Source organism: Ailuropoda melanoleuca, chromosome 6, assembly GCF_002007445.2.
Source record: "Ailuropoda melanoleuca isolate Jingjing chromosome 6, ASM200744v2, whole genome shotgun sequence".
Lineage (NCBI taxonomy): Eukaryota > Metazoa > Chordata > Mammalia > Carnivora > Ursidae > Ailuropoda > Ailuropoda melanoleuca.
This window is the reverse complement of record NC_048223.1, coordinates 32,154,021-32,173,678: the sequence shown is the minus strand read 5'-3', so window position 1 is coordinate 32,173,678 and position 19,658 is coordinate 32,154,021. Positions and strand designations below refer to the sequence as shown.

General features: G+C 44.8%; 1 protein-coding gene across 3 annotated transcripts in view; it reads left to right on the top strand.

Annotated features, from left to right (window-relative positions):
• Window positions 1-19,658, top strand: part of OSBPL10 (oxysterol binding protein like 10) — a 292,741-nt gene that overhangs the window by 226,730 nt on the left and 46,353 nt on the right. For all 3 annotated transcript variants that reach the window (XM_034662125.1, XM_034662124.1, XM_034662123.1), the window contains one exon: window positions 3,435-3,589. In XM_034662125.1, the coding sequence (XP_034518016.1) occupies window positions 3,435-3,589 (155 nt within the window). The remainder of the gene's footprint in view (window positions 1-3,434; window positions 3,590-19,658) is intronic.

Below are 19,658 nucleotides of genomic sequence, written 5' to 3'. Positions count from 1 at the left end.
TTTCAGAGATGGAGTCTTCCTTTAAGCCTTCTGAGGATTTCATTTCTTTTCCCAAGCTCTATACAATCCATCTCATTTACTCTGTATTTTATTTTATTTTATTTTATTTTATTTTATTTTATTTTATTTATTTTATTTGAGAGAGAGAGATAGCAAGAGAGAGAGCATGAGCAGGGGGAGAGGGAAAAGCAGACTCCCCACTGAGCAGGGAGTCAGACACGGGTCTTGATCCCAGGACCCTGGAATCATGACATGAGCCAAAGGCAGAGCCACCCAGGTGCCTCTGTCTCATTTATTCTGGAATTCTCCTCCTTCATCCTCAAATGCCTGTCCAGACTCCCAAACTAAGTGATCATTTATTAGAACACCTGGATTGGTCTAGGATGGGCTTCTTTCTGGTCCTCACTCACTGGTTCTTTGATTTGCTGAGTCCATAGAGAATACAGAAGACTACATTCCCCAGCATGCATTGTTACCTTCTCTCTTCCTGTCCTGGCTTGTGTCTATTCCTGAATGCAGTGTGTCACTGCCTGTGAGACTCTACTTCCTGCCCCATTGTCTCCTGGATTGTCATCTCTGAATGATGGTGGTATAGTGGGAAAGGAGGGACAGAGTTGAGGTGTGGAAGTAATGGAGGAAATATTGTCCCGATCGCCTAGGCAAGGAGATCGCATTTTTTTCCTTAGTGCTTTTTAAGCTTTCCTGATTACTCTAGAGGAAATTTACTACTTGCTTTTTTTTTAATTTTTATTTTTAGAAAACTAGTACTCCTGTATGAATGAGACAGCTGCTCATTCATAAGATCTGAATCCAACTTGCAGTCACTGACTCAGGAGTTGGTCAGCAAGACAGGTGTAAGAAGTTTCTTTCTACCTTTCTCATGGCAGATTCTGGTGTCTTGAACCTTGGGTTGGTTTCTTAGTCCAGACCATCTGCCTTATTATTTATGGGGATTCCTCCCAAGTCTGGTCTTAGCTCATCCTTCAGCCTTTGGTTTTTAGTATTGTGAGTTTTCACCTTTTTAAAAATGACATCAAGAACTGATAATATGGACGCCATTTTGCCATTAAAAAAATGTGGTAAAACACACATATTCAAAAACTTACCACCTTAACCATTTTTAAGTATATAGCTCAGTAGAGGGTTGAGTTACATTCACATTGTCGTGTAACCAACTTCTAGAATTCTATCTTGTGAAACAAACTCCATACCCATAAAACACTAACTCCCCATCCGTCTACCCTCAGCCCCTAGCAATCACCATCCATTATACTTTCTCTCTTTTTGCTGTCTCTTATTTCTTAACTTTTAGGAAGTTGTGAAATGCACATTCCTTTTGAAATTTACTATCTATGAAAATGATTTTTTAAAATATATTTATTTGTCAGAAAGAGAGCGTACAAGTTGGGGGGGGGCAGCAGGCAGAGGGAGAAACAGGCTTCCTGCTCTGGGGGCTCGATCCCAGGACCCTGGGATCATGACCTGAGCTGAAGGCAGACGCTTAACCGACTGAGGCACCCAGGTGTCCCTGTCTATGAAAATCTTAATAGTCGTTCATTCATTTTGGCACATATTTACTGGGTGTATACTCTTTGCCAGACCATATTCTAGGTTCTGGAGACCTGGCCCTGAGCAAGGGCAAAATTGTCTCTGCTTTCAGGAGCTGACATTTTAGGGTGGAGAGAAACCCAGTAGACCAACAGATGAGCAGGGTGAGTTCAGATCCTGCTAAGTGCTGTGAAGACAGTAAACTGACTGATGGGACTGGGGTGCTTTTGGGGCGATGTTTCGGCTGGGGAGGTCCCAGGGGGCTTCCCTGAGCAAGTGATATTTGACTCAACCCCTGGATTTATGCGGGAGACCTCTCCCCCACGCAGAAGATCCGGAGGGGTGGCATTCGGAGCAGACAGAAGGGCGCGCGCAAAGGCTCTTGACCTGAATGACCTTGGCTGACTCGAGGAATGGGAAATCTACCAGCATGATTGAGCACAGTGAGCAACGAGGAGAGAATGAAATGACACTGGGCAGTCTGGCAAGCCAGGCAGCTAGATTGCGTTCCTGTTGCCACGAGAAGCCACTTGAGGCTTTTAAGCCACAGTTTATGTGATCTAACACTTGACTTTTTTTTTTTTTAATTTCTGCATAAAAATATGCTTGTGTTGGATAGTAGCACACACACTCAGCACGCAGACAGCCATCTCAGCTGGCTCTGGTATTTTGTTTCCATCAACCAGAGTCTCCCAAGGTGTTAAAAGTCTGGGATACTTGTAGATTTTTCTTTGAGTAGCTCTAATGAAAAGGCTAATGGATGGGATTACTTTACTGATGGAGCTTCGGAGACCCTGCGCAGTCGAGTTCTAGCTCATGTAAGGCACTATCCACTTCACCCTACCTTTTCTTCATCCCTTGTCCTTGCTCTTAGAGAACAGGAGAACATGGTCTCCAGTGGGAGGGTCAGCTGAGTTTGAGACCTCTTCTTATTTCAGTGGTGGAATTGGTAAAGGAATCCTCTGTGTTTACTCCTGTCCCCACTAGTAAGCAGACATAGATATTCTGTAATAACACCTGACTCCTAAATAAACAGTATTAGAGTTAAGGAAGTCTTTGTTTCCCTCTAGGGTTGAGGGAGAATTAGAAAAATGCTCTTGGTTTGGTGTTTCTTGCTAGAATGGAATGAACACGTGTCCTTCGTGATGGGGCTTCCTGATTTCTGCCACAACAGCCACATCTGGCTGGGGGCGGGGTGGGGGGGTGCCATGCGATGCCAGCAACTTCTCAGTTTGTGGTCATTATGCTGATTGGCATTTAAGTCACAATTTGAGCAGCCCCTTTCTGATTAAATTTGACTTGTTGTTTATTCTAGTGTTTTAATGATAAATATCTTTTTTTTTTAAAGATTTTATTTATTTATTTGACAGAGAGAGAGAGACAGTGAGAGAGGGAACACAAGCAGGGGGAGTGGGAGGGGGAGAAGCAGGCTTCCAGCTGAGCAGGGAGCCTGACACGGGCCTCGATCCCAGGACCCCGGGATCATGACCTGAGTTGAAGGCAGACACTTAATGACTAAGCCACCCAGCTGCCCCGATAAATATCTTTATATAAATGTTTTTTCTTTAAAAATTAGGTAAAACACTTTTAAGAAAATCTGGCTTTTAAGAAAATTGGGGAATACGGTCCCCCCCTCCCCTCAGGATGGGGAAAGAACCAGCCTGTGGTGCTTCCGGTACTGCCATTATACGGAAACTAGTTTATAGACAGATCCAAATCCGCACTCGGTACCTTGTTCAGCTCAAGCCCACTTAAATTTACCACAGTCCACTTCGAATCGGGCCCATTTCAAGTCTGTCTTCTTATACAGTGGGGTACAAATATTTCTTGAGCTGTAAATGTTTCAATTGGAAAATACTTGGCATCATTCTAGGTCTTTCTTGCAGAGAACATCCTGGGATGGCACGGGCCCAAGTCACATTCCACAGAGCAGCTGAAGAATGGGACACTTGGCTCTTTGCCGTCAGCCAGCGCCAACATAACCTGGGCGATTTTACCGCAGTCCGCCGAAGATGAGCCAAGCTTGCAGCCGGAGCCCGAGGTAAGCGAGCCGCTCGCTGTCTCGTAGAGCTCGTGTGGCCTGTGTTCTCGCTTGCTCGGAACTGTAGTAATTATATTTGTAACTTGCTCATCTCTTTGTTTTAAGAGGAGGCAAATTATAAAATGGAAGCATTGCCTGGAGAGACCAGATCGGCTCTGGGCACGCCTGGCACTTCTGTTCTCGTGTCTGGCAGCTGCCGTGGCTCGAATGCCATCCTACCAATGAGCAGTCTCCTATTTTCATTGAAATGGGAGTCATTTTAACTTCAAGTGGGAGAAATTCAAATGCACCCATTAAAATGATGCCTGTTGACATGCCGGGAGCAGTTACAATATATTATGTCGCTGCCCTGAATAATGGCTTCTTCGTGTGGTCCGTGCTCTCAACATCTCCTGCCTCACATGCTCGACCCCTGCATGCTCCAGAAGCAGGCCTCTGTCCGTCCCCCGGGGCCGTGGCTGAGACTCCTGGGCCTCCCCTCGGGCTGCGGGGGACAGCTGTCCTGCCGGGTAGGGGGGCGGGGGGGGGCGGCCCCTGCAGAGCTACCCGACTAGCTGGGCTTGGACAGGCTTGGTGGCCTGCCCTCTGCCCACACGCCTCTCCCGACTAACTGTGCCTCCGAGCGGCCGCTGGAAGGAAGCCAAATGCAGCTTGTCCTTTTGTCGATTTTTCTTTGTGTCGCGAGGGAACTTCTGTGTTCTCCTTTTCATTTGATGCATGCGTTCTGTCGACGTGACCTTGTGAACTGGGCTGAGCCGCACCTGACCCATGTGTTACAGATTGTTCTTAATTCTAACTGAAGTCCCCTTAGCCTGAAAAATGTAGGATACTCATAAAATCTGCGGGGGCAGGTCGAGAGACCCAAGGCAGCTCCTTGGGTCCAATGGTCTTCGTTATCAATTGACAATTTTTCCAAGCCTCACATGATTCTGGGACAGGGACTTTGGTAGATCGGCTCTTACAGAGGCAGGATCCGTCTGCCTACAAATATTCCATTAGCATCTATAAGGTGCCTTTGCAGGGTACGAAACGAGTAGGGGACATGACATTCTTGAAGGCACTTGCCTCTACCTGTGCCAGGAGTTTCAGGTTGAAATCGCTTGCAGCTGGTGTGTAGGTGAACTGGCAGGTAAGTTGGCGACGGAATAAATGGTAGGAGCCCTGCGGTCCTATTGTTCTTCTGAGACCCTTGGGTGGGGTGGCATTTGAGGGTGGGCTGCTTAGCCGCTCAAGAGTTGAAAACTACAATAATATCCTTCCTTTCCTTGGCAGAGAACCTTTGCTGGTGCACGGCATAATAAATAAATCTAAAATCTTGCTCTAGGGAAAAATTAAGAGTAGAGAAGTAAGTTATTAGATCTTGAGTACCAATTTTATAGGATCTCATTCCCAACAGCATTCTTGGGCACAGCCCGACAGAAGCCATAACCTAAGACACTTACTTATTAGGGCCTGGTGACCTTCCCCATTCTGTGAATCCTTCTTCGTGTTTGTTCTCCTTTTCCCTGAGAATGCTTCCTCTAACGCTGAAGCTTGAGTGGCCAGGCCTGTCCTTTTTACTTAAAATTGTCGCCGCCTTTGCCTTGCCAGTCACTAGCATTGGCAGAAGAGTATATAATTGTCCACAAGAAAGAACTAGCTCCCACGTTCAAATTTTTAAAGCTACTTTGAAGGAGAAGAACTGGGGAGAACTTTTCCCTGCTTAAGTTGGGAACAGCATTAATTTCTGGTTGTCATATTACCTTTTCTCTAGTCAGAATGGTGTAAGGTACTGGCGGGTAAGTCCTCATAGCAGTGAGGACTTACGGGGGCGTGATGGTGTGTTGGTGGTTTTCGCGACTTCCTTCATTTTTTCCTGTGACAGCTCGGGTAGGTGCTTTTTACAACCCCAGCGGCTAGTGTTGGTTGAATACTGTTTTTACTTTGGGCCATTGTGCTTTGTCACTTTTGTTTTTGTTTTTGTTTTTGTTTTGAGAACTGAAGAAGCTAGCAATATTGACCCAATCATTTTCCTGTCAGAAAAAGGAAAATGTTTCCATTGTCTCCTTCTTGCACAATTTGGAGAAATAACCCAAGAAGGAATGAAGTGAAATTCCTAGAGGCTAAAAATTCCTTATGAATATGTTCCTTAACCCTTCAATAGAGAGAGTTACAATGTGAGTGATCGCCAGGGAAACTCAGGATCGTAGTTACCGTGGCACTTTAATTGAGTAAACTATTTTCTTCTGGTTTGTTGCTTGTGTTCAGTCTTTAAAAGCGATAATTAGGGTATAAAAGGTATACCTCCCTCCGATGGGTGTGTGCTTTTTTTTTTTTTTAAGATTTTATTTATTTATTTGAGAGAGAGAACGCAAACACAAGGAGGAGAGGGAGAAGCAGGCTCCCCCTGAGCAGGCAGCCCAATGTGGGGCTCGACCCCAGGACGCTGAGATCATGACCTGAACTGAAGGCAGACATTTAACCCACTGAACCACCACCCAAGGCACCCCAGGGTGTGTGCTTTTTTAATATCACCAAGCAATTAAACTCGATCCAGTTTCCACTGAACACAGACTGGGCATCCTACAATTCACTTCAACTCTGCCATTGTTTACCTGGGGAGAGCTTCAGATCCCACAGGTAAAGGGCTCAGCCCCACAAGACTGTCCTGCCCACCCCCCCCCACCTTCAGCCAATCACAAGCTCAGGCCACCTGTGCTTCTGAGCAACGGGCTATAGATCAGAGACTCTCATGACCCCTCCTTGGATTTGAATAATTTGCAGGAGCAGTTCACAGAACTCAGAGAAACATTTCCCAGTTTATTATAAAAGGTTATAATTCAGGAACAGATAGAAGAGATGCTTGGGGAAGGCGTGTGGGCTGCCGTGCCCTCCCCAGCACCCCCTCCCAGCACCTCCCCAAGTTCACCAACCAGGAAGCTCTCTGATCCCTGTTGTTTTGGGGTTTTATGGGACCTTCATTCCAGAGGCAATATTGATTAAATCCTTGGTGACTGAACTCTACCGCCAGCCCCCGCCCCGGAAGTCAGGGGGTGGGACTGAAAGTTGTCCCCCCTCTAATCCCCCTGTTCCATGGGAGGCAGTCCCCATCCTTAGGTTACCTGAGGGGCTTCTAAGGCTCACTCATTAACATAACAAAAGACACCTGTCTCTCTCCTTCCTTCAGGGATGCCAAGAGTTTTAGGAGCACTAAATATGTCAGGAATGGGGACAAGATCAAATATATATATGTCTTGTTATAAATCAGTGTCACATTCCCCTACCCTACTGCTGGCTTTACTGTAAAACAGCTTACAGATACCTGGGAAATTAATGCATTTTCAAGCTTCATCTGTTTAATTCCCAGCAGAATAAAACTCAAAGACCAATGTGTATTTAATACATGAGTTAGAGCAGAACTGTGGTTGGCTCTATTATCAAATGCAGTGATCTTAAAATTTTTATTCTGCTGGGGCTAGAACTAACTGTATGTGAAAATGAAATATTCTTCCATAATGAAATGAGTTAGGATCTTGGTTTTACCCATTAGCAGAACAATTTTTCAAGTCTCTTAGCACCGTTTGAAATTTAAATTTAGACAGAAAAGGGTTTTTGTTGTGCTGTCTTCGGGGAAGAATGCCTTGTACTAGGACAGGGAGAACCGTGATGGGGAGATACTGGGACTGTCTCTCTTGACCTTCATTCCACCCTCCTGATGGGAAACCTCACAACTGCATGTCCCAGAATTTCTTACGGCTAGGTTTCTGAATGCAGGACTGGTCCCATAAATGTATTTGTGTGAGATTTGGGAGGCTGAGATGGAGACCAAGTTTCTTCTGCTGGTGCTGCCGGTGGGCAAGGTCGGGAGGATGTGGGTGTTCTGAGGCACGTGCAGGGGCCAATGCACTGTCCTGGGGCCTCAGGCCCACCTGCACGGACGTGACAAGCTGTTGGGTAGGCAGCAGCCGCCACTTCCCGACACTGGGATCATGACTACCTACCGCGCTGTGTCCTTGAAATAAAGAGTTGAAGGGGGACTTGGCTCCTCCACACCTTTCAGAGATTCCGTAAGCACCTAATTCCCATACCCAGGCCCTTTCTGATGGAAATACCTGGTGTGGTTTCTGTTTCCTGCTGTGGATCAAGACCGGTTCCGCCACTGGAATCGGAAAGGCGAGGGCAACATGGAGACAGTCATGAATGGTAGGTGTATACCTACCTTTCTGGAGGGACAGAACCTTAATATTTCTAAAAGTCAGTTTTATTGAGGCATAATTCAGCAATAATAAAAGTCATCCTTCTAAAATGCAGTTTAATCACTTTTAAGCACATTAGAGTATGGAATAATTCTATCACTTTCCAAAATTCCCTTGTGTTCCTTTACAGTTAAACCCTTGGCCGTCCTCCTCTGTTTTCTGTCCATATAGCTTTGCCTTTTCCAGAATGCTGTTTAAATGAAATCATATAGTATGTAGCCTTGTTAGTAGGGCTTCTTTTGTTTAGTGGAATGCGTTTGCGATTCATCCATGTTGTTATATTAGTCCGTGGTTCATGCCTTCTTATTGCTGAACAGTATCCATTGGATTCAGAGTTTGTTTATTCATTCACCTGTTGAAGAACATTTGGTAAACTTCACTTACTCAAATCCCCCATGGATAAGATAGAAAAAGGGAAGCATTTAAAATAATGTTGTATTAATCATATAAGGCAAATATTTGGTACCCAGATACCTATCCTTGGTCTGGAGGGAGAAGATGGAGGGTCAGTTCTATTTCTCTCTCTATCAGAGACCCTGAACAGAAGGTTTTACAGGTTGTGCCTCAGGAACATGTTGCCACTGGGGCACCTGGTTGGCTCAGTCAGTTAAACATCTGACTCTTGGTTTCAGCTCAGGTCCTGATCTCATGGGTCATGATATCTGAGCCCTGTGTCTGGCTCCACGCTCAGTTGGGAGTCTGCTTGAAGATTCTCTCCCTCTGCCCCCCACCACTCATTCTCTCTCACTCTAAAAGAAATAAACCTTAACAACAACAACAAAAACAGCAACACCACCACCACCAACAACAACACACTGTCAGTTCCTGGCAACCCTTGGGTTGATTGTTCCTTTATAAACATTGCCTGGTTAATTATCTGAACTACAGTGGCAACAAAGCTATCAAGAGACCACACACCCTACACCCCCCAAAATCTAGCAGGTTCAGAATGACTTCTCATAATGCCCCCAAGTACTGACCACTAGCATTTAGCCAAATGAGCTTCAGTTAGAAAATTGCAAAATTGAATTTTTAAGTAAGCATGTCATCATCTCTCCCCCTCTTCCTCAAGGGATGAGATTGTTTTACAAATAAAGGAAGGAGACAGATAGAATTTTGCCTCAAGAAGAATTTCCATGCCCTTGGTGGATTCGTCTTTTTAGCACTGAACTTTTGAACCACGTAACGACATAGGATGCTGTCAATTTGAAATCTTCTGACGTTCAAGTTGAAGCTTGGCCAGTATAATCCCCTCAACCCATTTTTATCATCTGTTCTCGATCTCCATGATACATAAATGTGTAAGTAGATGTGACTGAAGGTATTTATCAGGCATGGGATGGTGATAGATTTTGGACGATATGGTAATATGTTGTTTAGATCCTTTGGGTAATTAACACAAATGTTCGGTCTTACGTGGTTGTTCAAAATATGTGATACGTATTTATTTGATTCCAACCGTTCAGTGAAGGAGTGCAATGGCTATCACTGACTTACAGTGATTGAAAATCACTTCGCTGAATTCTGTGATAACCCCACAAAATTGAGTTTTAAATGGTCGCTACACAGGAAATGTCATTGATCACATTTGTTAGAACTTGTTACAAGGAAGTTCTTGGGTAATACAATTTCCCCTCCCTACCCCACTCCCCACCCTGTCACAAGTTTGATTGTATCTCCTTCCCAGGTCCTGTAGAACAGACTTTTTCCTCTTTGAATCCTGGCCTTTGAATCACTAAATCTTAGAGACGTCGTTAGAGGTCCAGTGGCTGCTCTCCAAACTGGAGTGGCTGACTTACTTGACAAAAGTCCACACAATTGGCCTGTGGGAGACAAGATGGATATCTGGACTTCCTGTCTCCCAAGCCAGTGCCTTTCCTGTATGCCAGACCATCTCCTGTATCTGGTAGGATTCTTTCAGTTACGGTAATTGAGAATCCAACAATTAGTGGCTCAAGCAATAAATAAAGTCTTCTCACTCAATAAGAATTCTGCCAATAAGTACTTCCAGGCTTGGTATAGCAACTCATGAAAGCCTCAAAGATACAGGCTTCTGGAAACTGGATGGAGGTTCCTCAAAAAATTAAAAATAGAACTACTGTATGACCCAGCAATCTCACTTTTGTGTTTTTAGCCAAAAGAATTGAAACCAGGATTTCAGATGATGATTATTCAAAATAACCAAGAGGTGGAACAACCTAAATGACCATCAGTGAATGAATGAAGAAAATGTAGTTTTCACATCCAATGGATTAGTATTCAGCCTAAAAGAATAAAATCCTGTTGTTTGCTGCAACATGGATGAAACTTGAGAACATGATGCTGAGTGAAGTCAGCTGGTCACAGGATGAGTACTGCACAATTCAGTTTATATGAGGTATCTAAGAAGTCAGACTCAAACAGGAAGCAGACTGTTGGTTGCCAGGGGCAGGGAGATGGAGGGGAGGGAGAATTGAAGAGATGCTAGTCAAAGAGTTTAGAATTTCAATCATGCAAAATGGAAACGTTCTAGAGATCTGTGCAACAGCGTGTATGTAGTTAATAATACCGTACGCCTAAATGTTTGCCAACAGGGTATATTTCATGTGTTTTTGTCATGTAAGAGTTGCTTACTTCTCTCTTAAATGTGTGTGTGTGTGTGTGTGTGTGTGTGTGTGTGTGTGTTTCTTCTATTCCTTTTGCCATTGGCTTTTTATCCTTACATGTGTCACTTCATGATTGCAGTGTGACAGCTACAGTCCCAAGCATTACATCCTCACAGCAGTATCCTCTAGAATGTAGGAAGAGATGGAGGCTCTTCTAAAGACTCTTATTGTTTTCAAGACTCTTTATGTGGGAAGTGCGGCCCCCCCACCCCCGCTCCCCATACACTTCTCCTGTTATCTCGTAGCTAGAACTGGATCGTGCACCCACGCCAAGACCTATAACTCGTTGTTGGTATTTCCAACCTGGCAACATGGTATTTCCAACATGACAACTGTATTTCCATGATGGCTTCAGAGTAATCATGAGTCCCTCTCTGTGGCCATGGAAGAGTGTGCCTTACCTGAATCAAAGGGATCTCGAGTCCTAGGGAATCTCAAAAGTGGGTTTCTGTTCAGCAAGGGAGAAGAAGGGGGCATCTGCCTTGGGGCAGTAACAGATGGAGTCTGCTGGACCCCTAAATCTGCCCCAGACAGCCTTTCTTCATGCAGAAATCATCTTCAGCTTCCCTAAGACTTTTCTAACTGGACCGTCTTCATTTTAGAGGCCATATTCTTTGAGGGTAGACCCCGTCTCTGATTCTCCTTTGAAGATTCCAAAATATTAGGAAAGCACTGTGCACATAGGAGACATTCTGTAAATATTTGATGAATGAATGTGAGTGATAAGGTCCATTTGTACTGTTCATAACTAAAGGATATGCTTCTTCCTTGTTCTCATCTCTATTCCTTACTCTTCCTTAGGGATTCTGGAAGACCCAGTAGAAGTAGGCTTAACCTATTGAGTGGTGTTATGAGTTACATACACTGCTGTGACAGAAGATTCATTAATGGCCAACATCCTGGACCTTTCCAGGACCTCATCAGGCCATTTCTAGCCATTGGCCTTGACCACCTATCCAAAAGGTACCAGATGGTGGTGATTGTATGTGGAACTCTTACTATAATCACTGAGGGCCTTCTGTGTAGGTCCTGACACTAAGGAATGAGCAGTGGCTTGATCATCTGGATTTTTTTCTTCTCTTCTGGCTATTGGTCTGGAAGGAAAGTAGTCCATCCATCAGGCAAATGTAGAGGGTATGCCTCTTAGCTATCTGACTCTCAGGACTAACTAAAGATCCAGGTTGTTATTTATGCTTGCAAATACACTACTCCCTCTGAGGTTTGCTCTGTTCTCAGCATAGTAAGACAGTAATTATTCATCTACTCTGATATCTGTTCATTCATCAAACATCGAGTTACTGTGTGCTGGACATTGAATGGAGGACTCCTTGGTTCAGCAGATTTTCATAATCTAGTAGTAGAAATTGAATTGTGCTCACCTCCCCTTGCAAATTCATATGTTGAAGGCCTTACCCCAGATGTGACAGTATCAGGGAGGTGGTGTCTTTAGGACACAGCTAAGGTTAAGTGAGGTCATAAGGGTGGGGTCCTCATCCAGGACCCTAATCCAATAGGACTGTAGTCTTGTAAGAGGAGAAATCTCTCTCTCTGCCCTGTGAGGACCTGGTGAGAAGGGGGCCTTCTGGGGCGCCTAGGTGGCGCAGTCATTAAGCGTCTACCTTCGGCTCAGGGTGTGATCCCAGCGTTCTGGGATCGAGCCCCACATCAGGCTCCTCTGCTAGGAGCCTGCTTCTTCCTCTCCCACTCCCCCTGCTTGTGTTCTCTCTCTCGCTGGCTGTCTCTGTCAAATAAATAAATAAAATCTTAAAAAAAAAAAAAAAAAAGAAGGGGGCCTTCTGCAAGCCGGGAAGAACACTCTCCCAGAACCCAGCCATGCTGGTAGCCTGCTGTCCGTCTTCCAGCCTCTAGAACTGTGAGAAAATAAATGCTCTTTACACCACCTTGTTCATGGTAATTTGTGAGAGCAGCCTGCGCAGACTAAGATACCCAGCTTCTAAACTCTCTTCCTATTTCACAAAAGTTAGAATTTTTTTTTTTTTAATATCTTGAGATGAGAAGCAGGAGAAATGGTTTTTAGCCAATGGACATTTCCAGGTTCGTATGCCAAGATGATGGAGGTCCTGGGGGTATGTGGCTGCAAATCTACTTGTGGCCTGTAACAATTAAGATGAACATCTGTGAGACGTCATGGAAGTTGAAAATGTGTTTTTCTGGTATTCTTAGAAGGCTGTAGTTGTTCTGCCTCCCGTGGCTAAGAGCTCCTTTTGGTCTTGCAAAAAAAAACCCTCCACACTTTTCTGCCTTTTTTTCTTAACAAACCAACAACAAATATTACCATCACACACAGACCTAAGCCCTGTGTGCATTTTTCAAGGGCTCCTTGAACTTGGTTTCTGGAGGCATTCATGAGCTCTCCTACTACAAGGCATGACGGTGTGATTTCTTCTCCAGCTTTGGGGGATTCATTTCAGTCTATGCTCCCTTTTCGAGGACCTGGTCCTCCTTCCTTCCTACTTCTCTTTCTCTTCCTCTCTCCCTTTTTGTGGGTAATAATTAAGGTTTTGTTTTCTTTTTTTTTTTTTTTTTTAAAGATTTTATTTATTTGACAGAGATAGAGACAGCCAGCGGAGAGGGAACACAAGCAGGGGGAGTGGGAGAGGAAGAAGCAGGCTCACAGCGGAGGAGCCTGATGTGGGGCTCGATCCCACAACGCCGGGATCACGCCCTGAGCTGAAGGCAGACGCTTAACCGCTGTGCCACCCAGGTGCCCCAAAGGTTTTGTTTTCTTGATTGCGTGTTGTTGTTTTTAAAAGAGAGAGATCCTGAAGGGGAGGAGGGGCAGAGGGAGAGGAAGAAAGAGAATCTCAAGCAAACTCCCCACTGATTTTAAAGCCTGTTGTGGGACTGGATCTCACGACTTGAGCCGAAATCAAGAGTCAGACGCTTAACCGACTGAGCCACCCAGGTGCCCCACGATGTTACTTTTATAAGAGCGAGGTGGAATATAGCGGAAGGTCCCAAATCTACCTTCTGCGGGGGCGGTAGGGTGTGTCTCAGGACTTTTATCGGGTTTCAGCACCAGAATAAGCAGGTCTTTGGAGTGGTCACTGTGTTGCCTCCCTTCTCTCCCCTCCCCACCAGCCAGTGTGGCTTTGTGACATAAACACCTGCGCCCAGAGTGTTGGGGAGGCAGCCACCTTGGATTTGACAGGTGCGAGCCGGAGCCATATGAAAAAACTCAGCACTGAGTGGTATAATCTCTTCTACTCTGCAGCCGTAGTCAAAGGATTAAGCCCTTTGAACCCCGTGAATGAACGGGCTGAAAGCCCTGCCGTGTCTAGTAGGGGTTTTCTCTCCTGTCTCTGCCTTCCTGTCACTGCTGTTGCCACGAAGGGAGGAAGTCAGACCTGAACCAGAGGTGAAGCGTTGAAGAGATTGTAGCGATGTGGTATGATAATTTTTAGTATTCTGGTTTTTGGGGTATTTTCTCTCCTCCTATAAATGTGGCCCCAGATTTCACAACCCACTCTGCTTTTCCCCTTCCCGGCCTACTCCCATGAAATTATACCAGGAGAAATGAGCTTTTCACCATCTGCCTGGCTTACAATTTTATGTGCCCACAATGAATAACTATTCTCGAGGTGATTTATATGCTGCCTGAGGTGACGTTCACTTTCCTAAGATGGAAAGTCAACGCTCAGAGATTTATGATCTTGGGGAAAGAATGTTATGGAAGAAAAGAGTACAATCTTTTCTCACATATACTCTGGGCTTTGCCTGAATTAATCGATGAGTTCTGTATCCCTTTTGCAATTTGAATTGAATTTTGTGGATGGCTCCTGGCACTGCACAGTGCGGGGGCTTACTGGGTGCTAAATCAAGATGTAAATTTTTAAGTTTTTAGTAATGAAGATAGGTGTGAGCTACTAAGCAAGCAGAACGTAGACTGTGTGTGTGCAGGAACGAGAAAGCTATAGCACAAGTCCTGGTGGTGATTTTCCGACTCCGTGGATACAGCACTCAAACAACCACTTCTCTAACACTTGAACATACTCCACCAGTAACTAGTTGGCTGACCATCCTGTCTCCAGTTCACCTCAGGACCAGAGCTCTCCTTGGCCCTTGAAGATACTAGAGCAACAAGGGCCACGTGGTGGGCTCTGTGGGGTGACAAGTGTGGTCAGGTGTCATGTGACACCCTGTCACCACCATCTTGTTTCTCCTCCCACAGAGTGCACTCCCATCCCTTCCCCAAAACCCCAGCCCCTTTTCTCCGTCATTTCCACACCTTCACCTCCACCCCGGCCCTGCAGCCAGCTAAGTGGACACTGGACTGTCCCAATGTCCCATTTGGCTCTATTGGCTATGCTAATCCCAGCAAATGACCTCATTGTGAATAAGTATTAGAAGAGTAGGGCAGAAAGACAGACACATGGAGGAAAAGGAGACCATAACCTTTTTGGAAATGAAATTTAGCACACTGGAGAACTGGATAGCCCTGAAGCCATGGGAGCGTTCTTCAGAGTGTCCCACATCTCTCATCACATTTTCCTCAATCTCACCTGAGTTTCTTTCCTTCCAAAAGAATAAGAAATGTATGTAACTTTGTTTCTTTAGAGTTATTTTAAAATGTATATTGTGGAAGTATTAAATCTCAACTCCTTGTGGTGAACGTAGAGTATGTAAGCCACGTTATGAGCTTCAGAGGGCTTTGTGGGTCACTCTGGAAATGGCCCTCCTTCATGAATGATGTTATGTTTTGGAAAATGTGTTTCAGATTCCCAGTCTTTCTCTTCAATGGCCTTTGTACTGAAATGCAGGGCCAGCTTGTAGCTCTGACTTAAGAAATATATATATTCGTATAATTCATATAATATGAATTATGTAATTCAGGGAGAAAAGACTCCATTGGAAATTGTGACGTTTTCTCATGGTAGAGTGATACCAATTTCATGTTCTGAGTTGAGGAAAGACATGGAAACAGGGGAAAGGGACCACTTTTATGTTTACCTGCCCTTTTGTATTCTGCTAGAATGCATTTTTAGAGCTAAAAACTTTATTGAGAATGAACTCTTACATAGAAATTTGCATAACGGGAAAATAGCCACCCAGTTTAGATACTGCTCTGTGACATCATGATTTGCACTTAGGTGAGTGGAGACCCCAGTGCCCTGCAGAGTGAGGGACAGGTGTCACAACGGTTGCTTCCAAAAAGCCTTTATAAACATCAGAGTGCCTGCCTCACAGAAGCAAACATTTTTTTTTAAGATTTTTTAAATTTATTTGACAGAGAGAGCCAGCCAGTGAGAGAGGGAACACAGCAGGGGGAGTGGGAGAGGAAGAAGCAGGCTTCCAGCAGAGGAGCCTGATGTGGGGCTCGATCCCAGAACGCTGGGATCGCACCCTGAGCCGAAGGCAGCCACTTAACAACTGAGCCACCCAGGCGCCCCACAAAAGCAAACTTTTGATTTATATCCTTTTCAAACACAGATTCCTTGAAGAAGCAGCCAGTAGAACATGAAGTACAAAGTAATAATAAAGACAATGAGGGGCGCCTGGGTGGCTCAGTCGGTTAAACGTCTGACTTTGTCTCAGGTCATGGTCCCAGGGTCCTGGGATTGAGGGCCCCCCCAGTCACCCCACCTTCCCCCACTCAGCCAGGAGTCTGCTTATCCCTCTCCCTCTGCCCCTCCCCCTTCTCGTGCACACACGTGCACATGCGCACGCTCTCTCTCAAATACATAAAATCTTAAAAAAAAATGGGGGCACCTGGCTGGCTTAGTTGGTGAAGCATGTGACTCGATCTCAGGGTCTTGGGTTCGAGCCCCACATTGGGCATAGAGATGACTTAATTTTATTTTTTTAAAAGATTTTTAATTTATTCATTTGACACAGAGAGAGACAGCTAGAGAGGGAACACAAGCTGGGGGCGTGGGAGAGAGAGAAGCAGGCCTCCCACTGAGCAGGGAGCCCGATGCGGGACTTGATCCCAGGATCCTGGGATCATGGCCCGAGCCAAAGGCAGACGTTTAACGACTGAGCCACCCAGGTGCCCCTAGAGATTATTTTTTAAAAAATTTAAAAAAAAATGAAGTCAATGAGAGATTTTGTTTTAGATAATTTGGCTGAGACAAAAAGTTTTTGAAAGTCCCAGGGGCATTTTGAGGGGAGGTATGTTAATGGTTGCATTTCTAGGATCATAGGAATAAAGCTAATATTCTCCTTCTCTTGAGCATTTTGGCATTGAGCAGATGTCAGTTTGAGCTGTCCGTGATTGGGGGGGGGTAGCAGGATGCCTCTCTAGGACACCCGCTGTGGAGGTGATGGGGTGGTCTGAAACCCATCCCCCTTCTCTGACTGCCATGGGGGGATGGGCAGTATTAGCGGTAATGATCGGAGTCATTTACTGATGTAAATGTTGGAATCAGATGAGATCATGTATTGTCAGCGTTCAGCCCGATGCCTGGTACACAGTAGGTACTCAGTGGTAAGCCCTTAAGCCCTTATCGTTCTTTGAAAATCCCTGTCCGTGGATGTGAGTGTCTTGAGAAACCCCTAAGAGCATGTGTTCCTGTGTTATCCTGGGCTCCTCAAGGGAGATTTCGTTTCTCTTTTGTTGGTCTTTCAAAAGACTAGTCTGCGTGTAAATGACGACAAGTAGATTTGTATGGTGAGGCGTGATTGACAATGGGCTTTCCTTAATAACTCATTCAAATATGGGTTCTCCCGGCGTAGCTATTTTAATAATCATCAAGGCAGTTTTGTTGTTTCTGTCCTGTCTGCATTCTCTCTGAGGAAGTCCTAACGTCATCTAGCCCAGAGTGGGTCCAGGGCTTGGGGCATCTGTAAGGTGAGATGCCCAGGTGGGCTGATTTCCACAGCGCAGCCCGGGCTTGCCCGCCAGAGGGAGTCTGGAGTGTAGAGAAATGAAGGAAGTCTAGGTAGGTTGTTTTAGTTTCCCGTTGCTGCTGTAACAAATTTCACACATTTAACAGCTTAAGCAACACAAATTTATCATCTTCCGGTTCTGTAGATTAGAAGTCTGACACGAGTCTCTCCCAGTGGGCTAAAATCAACTTATTGGCAGGACTGCATTCCTTTCTAGGCAAGAACCCATTTCCTCAGCTTTTTCAGCTTCTAGAGGCTGTCTGCCTGTCTTGGCTCGTGGTCCCTTCCTCTTCCTGGCCAAGAATATTGCTTCTTTTTGGCTCTTTCCAGAGCCCTGTCTACCTCTGACTTCCCTCTTCTGTCTCCCTCTTCCACTTTTAAAGACCCTTGTGGTTATATTGGGCCCACCCAGATAATCTAAAATAATCTCCGGATTTTAGGTTCAGCTGACTAGCGACCTTAATACCCCACTGCCATGTAACCTAACATCATCACCATCCTGGGGATTAGCACTTGGATGTCTTTGGGCCGTTCATCAGCCTACCACAGCAAGTGAATTGGTTGGCATTCACCAAATACATTAGAAATACCATGGGAATGCACCTGAGATCGATCTCTGGCTCCAAGTAGGGTACATTGTTCAATTGTTCCCTTTGAGGAAAGCAGTCCACTCAGCTGGCTGTGCTACTAGGAGAAGAGTCACTGGCTTTGCTTTTTGTACACAGTGAAACTTTTTCAAACTTGCTTTTTGCCAGTCTGCCCCTGGCCTTTACTCCTTCACCGACTCCCACTACTTCCCCAGAGCCTCCGAATTAACCCGGACGTGGAAGCCTGAAGTCATTTCTAACAGTTTCTACGGTTTTTCGGTTGGCAGTGGAAGGAGGAGGACTTTAAAAATTATTGTGAAACAACATAATTGTTGCCATAAAAATAAGGCAGAGGCTTTTGTAGGAGGTCAGAAATAAAAGTCTACTATTTCAGATCTTCCGTTAGATGCTGCCTCCCTCAGGGGGGCTACTGTCTCTTCTGGGGAGTTTGCACAGCAAACATACATGCATGCATATATATGCTTGTAGGAATTCTTACAACTATGAAATTACACTGCAGATAACATGTATAGGTAAAGTGGCTTTTTAATTGAATAATACATCTTTGATACGCTCCCATGTCAGGATACAGAGATTGTTTGTATCCCTTTTAATAGCTACAGAGCAGTCAACTCGAGGATCGTATCATGACTCGGGGAACGCTGTGCCTTATTTAACCAGACCTTATGAGAGACATTTATGTTGTTCAGTTTTTCTTTTACAAATAAGGTTCTGCTTGTATTTTGCACACTTACGCAACTATGTCTTATATAGGGGAACTGGCTAGCCGGAATTTAAGTGGAATTTAGTCAACAAATGTGGGAATTAAAAATTCTGCTGAGTATTACCAAATTGCTCTTGAAGACCAAAACAAATTTATACTTCCACAGCGATGTGTGGGGGCTGCTATTTTTCTAAGCTTTTTCCATTAGAAATAAATATCAAGTGCCCATTTTCTTGCCAGTTTTTATTTAAATTTTATTTTTAATATTTATCTTTAAGCTCTAAGCCCAACGTGGGGCTTGAACTCACGACCCCAAGATCAAGAGTCACATGTTCCACTGACTGAGCCAGCCTGGCTTCCCTCCAGTTTTTAATTTTAGAAGAAAAACGGTGTCTTGTCTTAATTTCTATTTTTATACTTACAAAGGAAGTGAAGAATATGTTTCACGTGTTAGCCATTTGTGTTTCTCTTGTTTTGAGTGTCTTGTTCACAGTCTCTGCACATTTTTCAATTCATTTGGACTTTCTAATTAATATTTTATAAGCGTTCTTTTTATATTAAGCCAATTAGTTCTTCATAATGTGGGGCAAGTATTTTGTCCACGTCTTGGGTGCACTTCAGAGATAAGAAGTAATGGCCGCAATTATGGTCACAGTCACCCCTGTAGAATCTTCTCCCGGGAGGGACCCTTTAGCCTGAATCGGTTTGAGAGTCAGACTCTCTTTACATCCTTTTGTAATCTGACGTTAGTTTCCAGTGAGGCCCCAGAATTGTACGTGTTGCTGTCTAGGAACACCACCGGGATGAGCCAGCGTGCTGGCTGTTTTAGAGGGAGGTACGGTAGCTATGGGAATATCCGTGAGCCGAGGTAGACGTTTGTCCATCTTGGAAACAACATCTGGCAAGAACCCCGTGGTCCTCTCATTAAGAGCATTGGCTACATGGAGCCCTTGTTGTCCCTGCCCTCACCTTCTCCCTGGTCCTCCTCCTTGCTCTGAAGGAAATGTGGAAATGTGTATAGATAGTCTC